The sequence below is a fragment of the Gobio gobio genome, assembly GCF_949357685.1.
Source record: "Gobio gobio genome assembly, chromosome: 1".
Taxonomy (NCBI): Eukaryota; Metazoa; Chordata; class Actinopteri; order Cypriniformes; family Gobionidae; genus Gobio; species Gobio gobio.
Window position 1 is genome coordinate 8,969,498 of NC_137097.1, and position 16,242 is coordinate 8,985,739.

At 44.9% G+C, this 16,242-nt stretch overlaps 1 protein-coding gene across 1 annotated transcript; it reads right to left on the reverse strand.

Annotated features, from left to right (window-relative positions):
* Window positions 1-14,488: 14,488 nt before the first annotated feature.
* Window positions 14,489-16,016, reverse strand: LOC307133306 (uncharacterized protein). The gene is made up of 7 exons (XM_079828299.1): window positions 15,892-16,016; window positions 15,690-15,809; window positions 15,563-15,610; window positions 15,394-15,471; window positions 15,225-15,302; window positions 14,635-14,695; window positions 14,489-14,539 (listed from the first exon to the last, which is right to left on the reverse strand). Exons 1-6 carry the CDS (start codon window positions 15,952-15,954, stop codon window positions 14,675-14,677), a joined length of 408 nt encoding a protein of 135 aa, XP_079684425.1. The 5' UTR covers window positions 15,955-16,016; the 3' UTR covers window positions 14,489-14,539; window positions 14,635-14,674.
* Window positions 16,017-16,242: the final 226 nt, after the last annotated feature.

The following is a 16,242-nucleotide window of genomic DNA, read 5'->3' on the forward strand; positions in this document are numbered from 1 at the left end:
TCAACTCAATCAGTGTGTGTGACGCAGGACTTTCGGAGGGGGAAATTTCAGTCAGTGTGTGACCCACTCTGAGTACTGCGTGTGGGAATACGATGCAAGTAAGATATTAATTTATAATCCTTGTGTTTTTTTATGCTACTACAATAACAATGTCTTTTTTTCTAGTGTGTAAAAGGTAATTAACTAATTCATAAACGGTTCTTCTCTGTTCGGCATAGCCTACAAGAATGAACTTTCCCTTTCGTTCAGTCACTACGATGTACGTTAGTGACTAACGAATGGGGGTTTCGCTTAGAAGCCAATTATCTTCGAGAATTCAACAGCGCCCAATGGCAGTGCCAATGCCATGGGCATGCGGAATTTGCATGCGTAACTCCGCCCCACCTCGTGGGTATATAAGGAAGTACGCTGGCAACATCGCATTATGTTTCTGCTTTGGAGCCAAGAGTATCTCTTCACTCCTTCAAGCCTGATCCTGAGTCTTCGACAAAGCTTTGAGACAAGCAGCTTTCCAGAGGCGTTGGTGTTACGGCGCGTTCCAGTGATCATCACACTGCCTGCCTGCTGATCTGCGCAGTGGTCCGTCTGACAGCTGGTGTGTGGTCCCTGGGCGCTTCGGCGTTCTCTGCGAGGCTTTCCTCTCCTAAAAGAGCTTACACGTGACGCGTCCTTTTCAGGATGTCTCGTCCGTGTACTTATGGGTGTGGCCGGTTGCTATCTTCTTCTGATGGGCACAAACACTGTCTGGTATGTTTGGGCTTTCAGCATGCCCAGACAGCGTTTGTGGATGAGTCATGTTCCCACTGCGGGAACATGACCATCGCGATGTTGCGGTCAAGACTCCATGACCTTCGTTCTGAAGTGAGAGTCCCCTCTACCACACCCCGATCTACTGAGTCCCAGAGGCCCAGTACTTCGGCTGGTGGTCAGGGTGACCTGACGGTTACGGTGTGGAACAAAGCCCCGACGCTCATGCCTCGGGCCACACCCCCGTCTTGCACACCGCAACCCGCGAGTGTCCAGATGCAGATCGCGGGGCTTGCTCCGGCCCCCCCGCGCATCTCATTTGGCGCTCCAGAGGAAGATGCGATGTCGGTCACCGCATCACAAGGTGGGCTAGAGTCCTCTGAGGATGATGACTCGGCTGTGTTCCAGCATTGCCCGAGTCGGACCCAGAGCTGACAGCCATGCTGTCTCGGGCAGCCGCGAGTCTGGGGATAGAGTGGAACCCTCCGCCCTGTCCCGAGCGCTCGCGGCTCGATGATTGGTTTTTGGGAGCCCGCGCTGACACACGTCAGTCCCCGCCCCCAATTCCTTTCTTTCCTGAGCTGCATGAGGAACTCATGCGGTCGTGGAAGTCCCCGTTGTCTTCCCGCGACCGTTCGGCGACTTCCTCCGCCTTCTCCGCCCTCGATGGGGCGGCGGCTAAAGGGTACACTGGGGTCCCCCCAGTTGAACGTTCTGTTGCGATGCAACTGTGTCCTCAGAGCGCTTCAACTTGGCGCGGCGATCCAAAGCACCCCTCCAAAGCCTGTCGATTCACATCAACCTTGGTGGCGAAATCGCACAGAGCCGCGGGGCAGGCCGCCGCTTCTTTGCATGCCATGGCGATCCTCCAGGTCTACCAGGCCAGGATCCTCAAGGACATGCACGAGGGTGGAGTTGATCCGGGGCTCTTAAATGAGCTGCGTGCCACCACCGACCTCGCTCTCCGGGCGACGAAGGTGACCGCACGCTCCTTGGGTCAAGTGATGTCCACAAACGTGGTCCAGGAGCGTCACCTGTGGCTGAACCTGGCCGATATGCGGGACACCGAGCGAACCCGGTTCCTCGATGCCCCCATATCCCAGGCCGGCCTCTTCAGCGGGGCGGTTGAGGACTTTGCCCAACAGTTCTCAATCGCCCAGAAGCAGACTGAGGCTATAAAACACGTACTGCCCCGGCGGCCAGCTGCTGCCTCCACCCAGCCGCCGGCACAGTCGCCTCAGTCTGCTCCACGCCGAGGACGCCCTCCTAAGGCTCCCGCCCCTCCCACCCGGTCCAAGCAGCAGCCTTCACCCGGGCCGGGTCGCGGAGGAAGCCGTAGGAAGGCGTCCAAGTCCCCTCAGGCCGCCCGCGCCCCGCTAAACGCCAGGCCAAGCGGCGCTCCTGAGACGGACGGCTCAGGGATGGGAAATTCTTTCGAGGAGATGGTAGCAGGACCACTCCTTCCCCCGGTGGAGGGCCGGGGGAGAATCCTTTGTTCAGCTGCTGGCCCACGGGTCAGCAGCACCCTAATTCGGTCAAAGAAAGAATTAACACTCCCATCCCTGAGCCCACAGAGTCCGGTGATGACAGTGCGCGCCACCCACGGGTCCCGCCACTCGCATCCCACTCTGTCGCCAGCCTCCTGGCAGAGCAGACCCCAGTGGAACGTGCATCCTTCCCTGGTCTCCTCTGTCAGGACGCAGCAGTCAACCGTGCCCCCGCACCGGGACGCCCCTCAGCCTCCCATGTCCGGGCCGGTGACGCTGCATCGCTGCAAGCCCACACCGGGTACGTCTGTGCTCCGAATGACCCCGCTGGCGCAGTTTCTGGGAGTCTGGCTTCAGCTTCCAGGGCTGTCTCGCTGGGTCGCGCGGACCATCAGGCGCGGCTACGCGATACAGTTCGCGCAGGCTCCTCCCTGTTTCCGGGGAGTCCGTTCCACTATGATCGGGGCCAATGCCCCTGTCATGCGGAGATTGCCACCCTACTGGCGAAGGGTGCGATCGAACCTGTCCCTCCAGCCGAGATGAACTCCGGGTTTTACAGCCCGTACTTCATCGTACCCAAAAAGACCGGTGGGCTACGGCCAATCCTGGACCTGCGCGTCTTGAACCGTTACCTTCACCGGTTTCCGTTCAAGATGTTGACAGCGAAACGCCTTTTCGAATGCGTTCGTCCAGACGATTGGTTTGCAGCGATCGACCTGAAGGACGCCTACTTCCATGTCTCCATTCTACCTCGACACAGACCATTCCTACGGTTTGCTTTCGAGGGGTGGGCATATCAGTACGCAGTTCTACCATTCGGGCTATCTCTGTCCCCTCGCGTCTTTACGAAGATTGCCGAGGCAGCCCTTGCGCCCCTTCGGCAGCACGGGGTTCGCATCCTGAATTACCTCGACGACTGGCTCATACTGGGTCACTCTCGAGAGCAGGTTTGCGGACACAGAGATCTGGTGCTCCATCACCTAGCCCGTCTGGGCCTTCGGGTCAACTGGGAGAAGAGCAAACTTTGCCCCGCGCAGAGGATATCTTTTCTCGGTATGGATATCGACTCGGTCGCCATGTGCGTGCAGCTTTCGAGCGAGCGCGCGCAGTCTCTGCTGACTTCCCTTCGTCATCTCGAGGGCAAGAATGCGGTTCCACTGAAACTATTTCAGAGGCTCCTGGGGCATATGGCATCTGCAGCCGCGGTGACGCCGCTCGGATTGCTTCATATGAGACCGCTTCAGCACTGGCTACGCGATCGAGTCCCGAGATGGGCATGGCGGTCTGACACGCTCCGGGTACGTGACTCGGGCCTGCTTACAGATTCTCACCCCGTGGTCGAACCTCAAGTTTCTCGGACCGGAGTGTCCTTAGAACGAGTTTCCCAGCATACTGTTGTATCAACAGATGCGTCATCCACCGGGTGGGGTGCCATGTGCAATGGACAAGCAGCCGCGGGCTCCTGGACAGGACCCCAGCGCCTTCTGCATGTCAATTGCCTCGAGTTACTGGCAGTACGGTTCGCCCTGCACCGCTTCCGAGCGTTGCTGAGGGGTCAACATGTACTAGTCAGGACAGACAACACGGCCGTAGTAGCGTACATCAACCACCAGGGCGGTCTACGCTCCCGCCGTATGTCTCAACTCGCCCGCCATCTCATTCTATGGAGTCAGAAGCACCTGAGGTCCCTTCGTGCTGTCCACATCCCGGGAGAGTTGAACTGTGCAGCCGACGAGCTGTCACGGATTCAGCCTCTCCCCGGAGAGTGGAGATTCCATCCCCAGACGGTTCAGCTGATATGGGAACGGTTCGGCGACGCACAGGTAGACCTGTTTGCCTCCCAGGACTCTTCCCATTGCTCCCTGTATTATTCTCTGACCGAGGGCACCCTCGGCACGGATGCACTGGCGCACAGCTGGCCGTCAGGGCTACGCAAATATGCGTTTCCCCCAGTGAGCCTTCTTGCACGGGTACTGTGCAAGATCAGGGAGGACAAGGAGCAGGTCATTTTGGTCGCCCCGTATTGGCAGGGCCAGACCTGGTTCTCAGAACTTCTACTCCTTGCGACAGCCCCTCCCTGGCCTATCCCTCTGAGACCGGACCTTCTCTCTCAGAGACGGGGCACTCTTTGGCACCCGCGTCCGGCGTTCTGGAAGCTCCACGTGTGGCTTCTGGACGGGACGCGGCAGGTTTGAGTAGTCTTCCACCTGCGGTGGTCGCTACCATCACTTCCGCTAGAGCTGAGTCTACGCGACGTCTCTATGCGTTGAAGTGGAACCTCTTCGTCACATGGTGCTCTTCCCGCCAAGAAGACCCCTGGAAATGCCCGATCGGGTCTGTGCTATCGTTTCTCCAGGAGGGGGTGGAACGAAGGCTGTCTCCTTCCACCCTTAAAGTGTATGTGGCCGCAATATCTGCCTACCACGATCTCCTGGGGGACAAAAAGGTAAGTCAGCACGACCTGATCATCAGGTTCCTGAGGGGGGCGAGGAGACTGAATCCTCCTCACTCTCCTCTCGTACCCTCTTGGGACCTCTCAGTAGTCTTATGTGCTCTGCAGAGGCCTCCATTTAAGCCTTTGCGGTCAGCCGAGATTAAATTCTTGTCTATGAAGACGGCTCTGCTGACCGCATTGGCCTCGCTTAAGAGGGTCGGGGACCTGCAAGCATTTTCGGTTGACGAAGCGTGCCTAGAGTTCGGGCCGGCTAACTCTCACGTGATCCTGAGACCCCGGCCCGGATATGTGCCCAAGGTTCCCACCACTCCGTTCCGAGATCAGGTGGTGAACCTGCAAGCGCTGCCTTTGGAGGAGGCAGACCCAGCCTTGGCATTGCTCTGTCCAGTACGCGCTCTCCGCGCCTATGTAGACAGTACGCGATGTTTCAGGACCTCAGACCAGCTCTTTGTCTGTTATGGTGGAGAGCGGAAGGGAAGCGCTCTCTCGAAACAGAGGCTGTCTCACTGGATAGTGGACACCATTGTTTTGGCTTACCAGCAGCAAGGTCGACCATGTCCCCTTGGGGTTAGGGCACACTCCACCCGGAGTGTGGCCTCTTCTTGGGCTTTACCGCATGGTGCCTCGCTAACAGACATCTGCAGAGCTGCAGGCTGGGCGACACCAAACACATTCGCCAGATTCTACAATCTCCGAGTGGAGCCAGTGTCCAACTATGTACTCGCCCCTACGGATGGCCGGTAATGGGCCAGGCTCAGGTGTCTTCGCTTGCTCGCCATTCCACTCCACGGACTGGATACGTGCGATATTTTCCCTCAGGTGAGTTCCCAGAGAGCCCTGAGCTCCTCCAGCACTGCTTACGCCGACATCAGTTCAGTCTGCCCTTTCGAGCCCAGACCCTCATGTCCGGCCAGGTGCTCCGTGTGCATGGTTCCCCTCCGGCGACCCCCACACGAGTATTCCCACCGTAAGCCTCCTCAGCGAGCAGGTGTCTTTCCCTCGGCAAGTCCCTGCCACCCCTAGGGTTAAAAATCCACCTTCGGCTGGTACCCTAGAGTTCTTCCATATGCAGCCCTTAGCGGGTCATATGTGTACTCTTAAGTCCTCCCTACGGGTAGGCATCTTGGCATTCCCTCACTGGGATATGCTTCCCAGTGTACCTTGGTATTCCTGTGATAAGTGGGAGTCCTTCGTCCGTACTAGTCTTACGACAGGGTACTCTCACTTACGCAGGGCACTGGATGATGGCTTAGTGGCGTTGTTGTATTGGAACCCCCATTCGTTAGTCACTAACGTACGTCGTAGTGACTGAACGAAAGGGAACGTCTCGGTTACGTATGTAACCCTCGTTCCCTGAGGAGGGAACAGAGACGTACGTTTCCTCTGCCACGTCAGCCGTGCTGCCTGAAACGCGGAGTTCAGTCTTGGCTCCTGCAGCAGTAACAAATATGCAATGTTGCCAGCGTACTTCCTTATATACCCACGAGGTGGGGCGGAGTTACGCATGCAAATTCCGCATGCCCATGGCATTGGCACTGCCATTGGGCGCTGTTGAATTCTCGAAGATAATTGGCTTCTAAGCAAAACCCCCATTCGTTAGTCACTAACGTACGTCTCCGTTCCCTCCTCAGGGAACGAGGGTTACATACGTAACCGAGACGTTTCCACTCCACACAAAAACGCTCGACATTATTACAATATCACGAGTGAAATCACGACACTAATCATGTTTTTCAGTTACATGGCAAAAAGTTGCTCTCATGCATGATGCAAGATGATGTATGCATAATCTTTAGTCAAATTCTTACATTTAATCAATAAATTAAACGAGTAACGAGACGAATTCAGTATCAAAATTCATCTTTGCAATGCTGAGGAAATAGATGCAGCATCTGAAATAACATTGTTTAATGCAGCTCACGTGGGATCAACAATAACTTAATTATTAATTGATAAAGGAAATTAATAATGCTTTGTTTTGAACTCAAAACGTTGAATATTTATTTTAAATTCAAAATTGAAACTATACGTGAAATGTGAAATTCAAACCGCCACTAGGTGGCAGCAAGTCACTTTTATTGAGTGAGTCATTAAGATTCAATGGATTCATTCGCCTTTTTCAGTCAGGAACGAAGCATTATAATGTACAGCGAATTATTAAATCATTCATCAACCAATTAGTTCAAACCATGATTGATTCATTAGCGAAACACCGCCATGGGGTGCTCAGAACTGTTCTGTAGCTTTGTTTGGAGCTATTTTTGGAAAAAAGGCCATAATATAGGAATAGTACAATTTACAGTTACTTATATTATTATAGCAGGCTCACACACACACATGCAAAATGTTTTAAACTGATATACTTTATTACACAAATAATGAACAAAATAAAATATTTAAACATCAAAAAAAACATGAACGAACAGAGTTGTTTTAGGCTGATAAATAAATAAATAATATGAATTAATAATAAAATTAAGTAATAACAATAAATAAACAAATGTAACCTTAATATAACAAACGACCTATTTATCTATCTAACTATAAACTATAAATACATATGTAACGTGTGATTTATATTTAAATAATTAACTAACTAACTTTATTATAACATGTTGTTTGTATGGTCAGTTATTTTTTCAATGGACCTCCGTCTATGCATCACAAGCAAATTAAGAGGGAGTTCTCTGATGAGCTCCTCAACCGTCTTCTCAAGGAGATCGAGGGGTGCTGTAAATTCCGTGAAGTCCTCGGTCAGGATGGCTAGTTCCCCATTGGCTTCGGAGAGGCCAACCACCTTGATCTCCTCCACCACTGGTCCTTGCTCCATGACCTGAGTTGAGGGGGGAAAAAGGCACATTTAGAGTAAGTGATATTGAACCTTTTCCTTTAATTTTTAATTGGAATTGCATTTGCAACTTGTCTGCTTGTCACTCATAGCATGCTGCTTTTAGCTAGTAAATGATTGTCTGTTTGTGATCGAGTGATTGTGCACGCTTGTCGGTTGTTAATGCAACTGAAATTCATGTCGAAAGTGAAAGAATAATGAGGGTTATATCAAACATGTTTTCTATTATCAATGAAGCCATACCATCAATAAATATCAATACTGTTTTATCTCCCAGGGTTAGTTTCTGTGCACAAAAATAACAATAAGACACACTTGAAAAAATCTGGCCAAGGTATTTTGTTTTTCTTGAAACTTACAAGCAGGTGTTTGATTTGTAAGGACAGAGGGCTTTGTATGTGACATACCTCAATGGTTGTGTAGGATGTAGAATTAAATTTTAAAGACTTGGTGTTCCCCTTCAGGTGTGTTATTTTTAATTTGTCATTTAGGTGGATTGTGCTGAGGGCCTGATCTCGCCACAGGGACACATCCAGGCGTTTCGGACCACTTTGAATGGCCATGTCCAAGATGGGGACTTCCATGCCCATAACCATGGTCATCCTCGGAACCTGCAGCTATAAAATAATGGTACATTAAAAGTCAATATGATAACTTACAAATGTTTAGAAATAACTTGTAAATGCATTGTTGTTGTTTTGTGTGTGTTTGATAGAGTTCTGACAAGGTAAAAATTACTCACATTTTCCACCATCCCAGACCTGCCAACCTTGAAGAAACTTTATGAGTACACCCCCCCCCCACCCCCCGCGGGCCCCCAGCGCACCCGACAGCCCACTGCCAATGTACGCTCCACCGTTGTCCACCCACCAGTAAGTAATCTATGAGATACCTAACACTAAAATACATAATATACACAATATACTTTCACCAATTACGATTTATTAGCTACTCTATAAACAAATACAAGTAGACCATAAATGTTATACAGTTACTGCACACCCATTATTGTGTTCAGGATATTATATACAAAAAAGACTGATGATGGTTAAACGTCATACAAAAATAGAACCAAAGACAGATTAAACACAAATAGTAAGATTAATAACAAACTACCGTATTCAATAGCAAAAGTGTTTGTTTTCCAGTAGATGGCAGCAATCTTCCACTAAACTATGGCACATTTCATATTTTCACAATGAATGAAAATGAGTAGTAGATATTTTATTTGAATTTGACATAAAATGTTGCTATTATATAAATAGACTATTATTACTAATTTACATGTACATTTAATTTAATATTTAATCAAATTAAATATGAATTTTAATTAATAAATAAAAATGTATATAATTTAACACAACTACACAACTGTAGAGTAAAAACATTAATAAAAAACTGATATTCCATGCGTTTAAAAAAATCTGACAAGATTAAGGTAAAGTCACACTGTCTGGTGCCTCTCTAGACAACCCAGCACAATTGTTAGCATAAAGTTTAAGGTAAAAATAACTGCCATTCATTTACTAGTATCTTAATACTATGCAATTAGATAAACTGTTCATTCATTACATCACTTTACCTCTGTCTTTATCCCCATTTTCCATCTTCCCTGCATCAGAGGGCTTTGTCTTTTTTATACTGTAGGGTAGGCTATGGCAGACTATAATGCTAATTTATAATGTGTCATGTGAATTCGACCATCTGTCACAATCAGGTAACTTTTTGTCTACTGGTGCGAGTTAAGCACCCTCAAACGAAAGCAATGCTTTCTACATTGAATGTGGCAAGACGCGACGCAACACAACACAACCGTTACGTTAATTCATTTTATACCAGCAGGTCAAACAAAATCATACAAGAAAAGAATTATGGAGATTTGATATTACAGAAACGCCAACTCTATTCATTCACTAAAATTCGCTGAAAGTCAACCGCACAACTGTGCAACGTGCATGTTCACATTTTAATTATCCATAACAACCCCAAAACTTGCCCGCTTGCCTTGCACATCTGCTAATAAACGATGGGCAAAGTTTTTCGACTACTTTTTTACCTTTTTTTGTTGTTGCTGTGGATGTTATTGAGCTTGTAGAAGTTTAGCTCTTGTGTTCTTCTGAACATCTCGCGCTGCCATTGCCCGATGCCATTTTTATATCACTCCATAATCTGTCTGTTTAAATGCCTATTCCCCGAGTGGTAGGCTACAACGACTGGCTGTTTTAAAATATCTACGAGAAGTAACTTAGCCTAGGCCTCATACTGACAGCTTGGCTCATAGCTTGCAGGTTTGCTTAGTGCACTGTAACAATATTTAAGAATGCATATATTTTTTTTTCCATTTGATTGGTTCAACCGCCACTCGCCCAAATTTAAAATATATTTTTTCGTCAAGTCATCCGCGGCTGTAACCGCCAACAGCGCATCTCTGTGAGGCGGTTCAGCCATGGCATGCACGCTGCAGTTATCCGGCCTGCCTAGCTTGCTTGAAGCACTGACTGAAATGAAATGAACGCGCGCGGCGCGGGCTCGAAGCATTTGCCTAGGAGGGGCGGGCATGTAAGCGGAGGGTTAAAATGAAGCGCTCTGATTGGCCGAAAGCTTTTCACTCCACTTTCACGCTGTGCCTCAGCAGCAGAGTCAACGTCATAGATTGCACTGAAACCGGCGAAATGCGAGATGCAACAAAATGCGTACATAGAGAGCAGCGAATCGTACAAGCGTACCAAAGGGTCAAAATGCGTGCCGAGTACGAAAAATGCGTACATGTTGGCAGGTCTGCCATCCCTTCAAGCGTTAGGTATCCCCCCCGGGAAAAGAGGTCCTGGTCTAGTCCAGTGGCTTCAATGGATGGAGGAATGAGTGCCTCTCTTGCCAGCCTCTCTTCCTCCTCTGTCAGTGAGAGGGGAGAGGTTCTATAGATCGCTGTATTCTGCCCAATATACAGACGATCTGGCCTGTATCGTGAGGACACGGTGTAATTTTTAATGTAGTATGTCACCTCCTCTTCAAACACCGCAGTGGATGAAGAGGACTGACACACATACACGGTTCCACCACTTGACAGGGCACTAAGTTGGGTGATTTCCTTTGTGCCTGGGCAAATTACATTATTGGCCAGCTTGAAATTTAGCGTTTTGGTTTTAATGTAATTTTGTATACATTTGACCCTGATGGGACCGGGGCGGCTATAGGGATGTGATGATGCCATTCTAATGAGAAGGAGAGAAAACATGAAGTAAGTTTAACTGTTTTTTTGTTTGTTTTGTTTTTCATGGAAGATGATAAATATTTATATATAATATAAATTATATATATATATATATATATATATATATATATATATATATATATATATATATATACACACACAAGTATATACATGCAAATATTTCTTAAATATATATATGTGTGTATTCAAATATACATCTATATCGAGATTAGGGATGAAACGGTTTGGAAATTTAACATCACGATTATAGTGACCCAAATTATCACGGTTATCAATATTATCACGGTTTTGTTCAAACGAGATGAAAGTATTCAAAAAGAACAGATTCACACACTTAAAAAATTTCAACAAGTTTTATATTTGAAATTCAACAAACAACAAATAACTAAAGCAGCTCTATGCACTTTTTTAAAGCTAGATTCTGTGGGATTTCCTTCCTTAATGGCCGTCGTCAATAGCAACGCATAATGCATAAATAATAATAATTTGTCGTAAATATAATCTCTAATATTATCTCTGTAAATATATTCTCAAGCAATATTCTCATCAGTGTTCAGCAATGATGCATTTAAATCTAGCATATTTTGTGTTAGAGCCCAAACAGTATCCTAGAGAAATAATGCATATCCATATTTCCATATGATTTGACATTTATTTTATTAAATATCAAAATGTGTGCATCATACCTGACACCTAAATGATCACTTTACAGTCAGTTTTATGACTGTCATTCTCTTCGAATGCTATTGAAGTCAGAAACGTGTATAACGTTACCAATGTTGTGTGTAACTTTAGAGACGGTCCCTAAATTCGCCAGCGTTTTGCCAGTCATATCAGATGCGCTGTGGTTCTGCTGTGTGTTTTAAAACTATTTTCGCTGCTGAAATAGAACAAAAACAGTCCAACACAGTATGTTGAGTGAATCTCCTGCGTACATCGCACGTTTATCTCTGCTTTGAGTGCAGATTTCAGCGAGTGAGTGCGGCGCGCGCTCTGAACGCCTTTGATTATGAGACATTGCATTCATAAACTCAATATAAACACGTGTAAGTGGTTATAATGCACAACGCAATTATAACAGATGGCTTTTGAGAAGACTAAGTTCAACAGCCAGAGTGACTAGTGTGCAGCCGAAATAACGTTACACCCGCAAATGGCGGTTGTTAATGTCAAGCCCTGAATATTATCCCTTAAATGTCACCCTAGTCTTGTCTGAACTTGTTCGTTCGCTTCACGTTAGTAGTTTTGGTATTGAGGTCAAAGTCCACTTGCCTTGCGTTCGTAGTTTTGAAGTGTTTTCCCTATTACAGCGACTTTCTTCTGGCATGTTCTGCAGACAAGGTGACCATCTTAGATTAAGTTTCCCTCAGGACTTTTTTAAAAGCCAAAATATGACCACACCTCAGATTTGGTCTTCAGCCTCGGAGCCTGCTGCATCTACAGTCCCGCACCCACAGTCCCGCATTCTCAGGCCCCTCGGTTTTCGAGACAGCGCCTCCTGGTGTTCGGAAGATCGTATAACACCCGCACCCAGAGTCCCGCATTCTCAGGCCCCTGGTTTTCGAGACAGCGCCTCTTGGTGTTCGGAAGATCGTATAACACCCGCACCCAGAGTCCCGCATTCTCAGGCCCCTTGTTTTTGAGACAGCGCCTCTTGGTGTTCGGAAGATTGTATAACACCCTTATCCAAATGCCACTGAGAACAATAGGATGCAATATCACGGTCTCCTTTAAAGTTATCCAAATAAATATTTGTGTTCCATGATTAATGCATGTGCCAAAAAAACAAAACAAAACAAACACTCATTGTGCTCTGACTAACAAATTACCAAGTGGTTATTTTTTGAACATGGGTGTAATTGAAAGTAAATTACTGATGGAAGGGATACAATTATAGATTGAACTATCTTCTGAAAAAAATATTGTGATATATTGCTACAATGTTTTTTTTTAATTCAAATTTCAATGTTTCTTTCTGTTCAACCTATAATGGTCTAATTAACATAGCATGCTAACATTAAAAAAACTTTTTTCTGATATTTTGAATGCGAAGCAAAACTCAAAAAAGAATAGACAAAACACCAATTATAAACAATTCTGTACTTTATTTAAAGATCACCTAAACATCATCTTGCTGTAAACAGGACAAAGCAAAGAAAAAAGGAAGAAAGAATTGTGTTAGTGACTTTACTTTTCAATTGCATTAAAAAAAATCTCCTAATTTAAAAGTCGCTTTGAATAAAAGCGTCTGCTAAATGAATAAATGCATTAGGTAAAATAATTACCTTCTGGTAGGCGAATATTCCTTCTTTTTTCATTCTTTTTACAATCGCCCTGTCAAATTCCTCGACTTCACTAAAATAAAAGATGAATGCCATTGTCAAAAATATTGTGCAATAATAAATAATATTTATTTTTGCAAATGCAAATTACAAGCATACCTAGGGTGATAAGTAGGGCCATGGAGGAACACCTTCTCAGCCTCCTGCCAGGATAATGCCTGCATTTCAGATAGGCCATGAATGATGGCCTGTCCATATAAATAAATTAATAAATTAATTAATATATAAAACATTGCATATATGGCAATAATAGAAACAATCCAATTGACAAACATGTTCGGGCCTACCTCAGGAAAAAGAAAACTACAAATGAACTCCACTTCATCTGTGAAGTTCAGTTGAGTTTTAGTCTTCTCCAGCAGAGCTTTGAGGTGTTCAAAAAGAATGGTACACTGCTGCTCACTGTCCATGTAAACTGGCACACGGGGCTTTAGGGGGAACCACTTTGATGGTTTCCCATTGAGAACATCCTGCGGGGCAAACAAAAAGTATTGTTTTATATATACACACACAAGCCATCAATTAATAATTGGCATAACAATTAAGAATATAGCTAAGAGCATATTGGATAATCAATTGACAATGTTGAAGTTGACAATGATCACAGCCCTGGTTGAGTCATTTAGGAATGCTAATCTTTAAATGGTGAAAAAGGACCATTTCAGTACCACTAAATGCTGCTCTGTTGCCTTTGAAGTCACAATGCAGTCCACCAGTCGTTCTTCTGTTCTTGTCCGATCTTGGACTGCTCGGATGTGCTGTGGGACATCATGTGTGGTTTTTCTTTTTAGCCTAAACAGAGGTTGTGTTTTTGCCTCTAATAAGCATTTTGCCTCATCTGTCCAGAAGGCAAACCTGCGCCCATAGCTTGCAAACAATAATAATAATAAAAAAAATTATAGGAGCAATTAAGGAACAAAAAAAAGAAAAAAGTGAAATTGTCTCTTAAGAGAGTTATTAAGGGTATTTTGTTACTCTATGCTAAATAAAATGTTGTATTGACAAAATATTCAAAAGTAATATGACAGACTTAACTCATATATGGGACCTCTGAATAAAATTTTACCAAAATGTACAATCCTTTTTGACATACCCGTCAATTTGAAATCGTTCCATTAGCACAAGGCACCACCATTTTCTAATTATGGGCATGTCAACCTGAAAGAAATGCCCAGTTAAAGATCATACTGTTTTCTACTTTTACCAAATAAACTTTAAAAAGTAAATCAAATAAACAGAAATGTCCTTTTATTAACTTACCTCCTGGAAATCGAACCCGATGTCACAGACCATTGAGAGGGTGTACTGAAATACAGGAGACAAGCTGTCATTACCACTGTTCACTAGACCTTACTATATACAAATTAAAGACCCTACCATCAGCACAAAAACCCCACAGTCATTCCCTCTTGTCTGACGTGGCAAAGCCTATGATTGAGGAAAGGAGAACGAGTCAGTTTAGAAATTAATAATAGATAAAAGGATTGTGTGCAAAATAATAATTTTTGCAGTAAAATTATCACCGAAAAATCCTTTCCAGTCATTTCTGTCCAGATCCCTGGATCAATTTGGTTGGCAATTTGTCTGTAGAAAGAAACATTATTATGATTGATCAAGTTTAAATGACAGCTCATCTGTAACCTGAGAACAGACACACCATGCAAAAAAGGCTAAATGAACGTAGCCAAAACATGCAAGAAATGGCTAGGAGAACATAGCCAAAATTTTGAGTAAAGGCTAGAAAACCTGGCCTTTAAACGTTGAACATAGCTAATTGTATAGTAGAACAAAAGCTAGAAATGGCTGAAGGAACGCAGCCAAAATAAGATGCTGAAACTGTCTGAACTGCATGCTGTCTAAATTCATAGATGGACCTAAACATTGCTCTGTATTCCTCATCTCCAAAGCCGGATTCGTGCTCTGCGTAATGGGAGTCTAAAAAGACTATCTCCCTTCGAAGTGGCCTCATAATCTATAATGTGTTAAGGTGTAAAAAGATTTCATTTTCTTGGAAGAAGCATTGATTATTAGTTTAGTTTTAGAAACACACCAATTACGCTGTAATCAACATATGTATGCGACATTCAATATCTAGTAAGAGATAATTCCTTACACAGACAACGTAGTGGTCAGGGCCATTAGCTTTTGTCCATGCTGGGAAGACTAGCAAGTCTTTCATATCAGCATCCTCCTAAAATTTATTTTAGAAATTATGAAATTTAAAAAAAAATGAAATTATGCCTTCTTATAGTTTTTACCTCCCACTCACTATATACACTCACCGGTAATGCTGTAACAATGTTTGGGGTTTTCTTCCAAGTAGGAACAACATAAAAGTTCTCTATGTATATATCTTTGCCCTATGGAACAAGAAAGCAAGCAAAAATGTAGGTTGATTCAGACACATGTATACTCTTTGACAGTTTACATTGTAATATTTTATATACATACAATATTCCGAGCCATTTCAATAATAAGCTGCATGCAGGCGTTTCCAATCTGCAAGAAATAATTAAAATAGTCACTCATTAGTGAATGTGTAAATACAAATATAGCTTTCCAAATGCAGACTGCTTACGTGGGAATCCATATCCCTCAGCAAACCCAAGCTCCAAAACTCCTCTCTAATGAGACACAATTTCCCCTCCTTGACAATAATTTCAGCTCCAGGCCGATTGACGTCCAGCACATAATCAAGCTATAAAAAAAATTGTTAAATAGTCAAACAATAGTGCTCGACTGCAAATGCATGCACATTAAATTTCAAGAATAAAAATTACCAGCTTTTCTTGCACTGGATGCCAGTCCCTTTCCCATGGCTTTACTGGTGAAGAATATTCCATCAGGGTTGTTGGTCCCAAAGCAGTAGCTTCTGGTGATGCAGTCTCACTCACTGCAGGGATGGCAATGGTTGCTGTAATGGCTGGTGATGCAGTCTCATTCACTGCAGGGATGGCAATGGTTGCTGCTGTTGCTGAGGGTTTTAAAATGGTGTCTGGCACTGCTACTGAAAGTAAGGTAAAAAAAACAAAACAATCAAGCTTAGAAATCATAAACTTTGTGTATGCTCTAAATTTAAGTTAGTGTGCCTGTTTGCACTTAGTGAGCAAGTAATTTGTGTAGCTCCACCT

Excerpts from the sequence above, each read along its gene's own strand:
- LOC307133306 (XM_079828299.1), bottom strand. The coding sequence starts at position 15,954 with ATGGAATATTCTTCACCAGTAAAGCCATGGGAAAGGGACTGGCATCCA. Across the intron at positions 15,303-15,393 it reads ACATTGTTACAGCATTACCG|GAGGATGCTGATATGAAAGA; the intron begins GTGAGTGTATAT and ends AATAAATTTTAG. Across the intron at positions 14,696-15,224 it reads CTGACCACTACGTTGTCTGT|ACAAATTGCCAACCAAATTG; the intron begins GTAAGGAATTAT and ends TTCTTTCTACAG.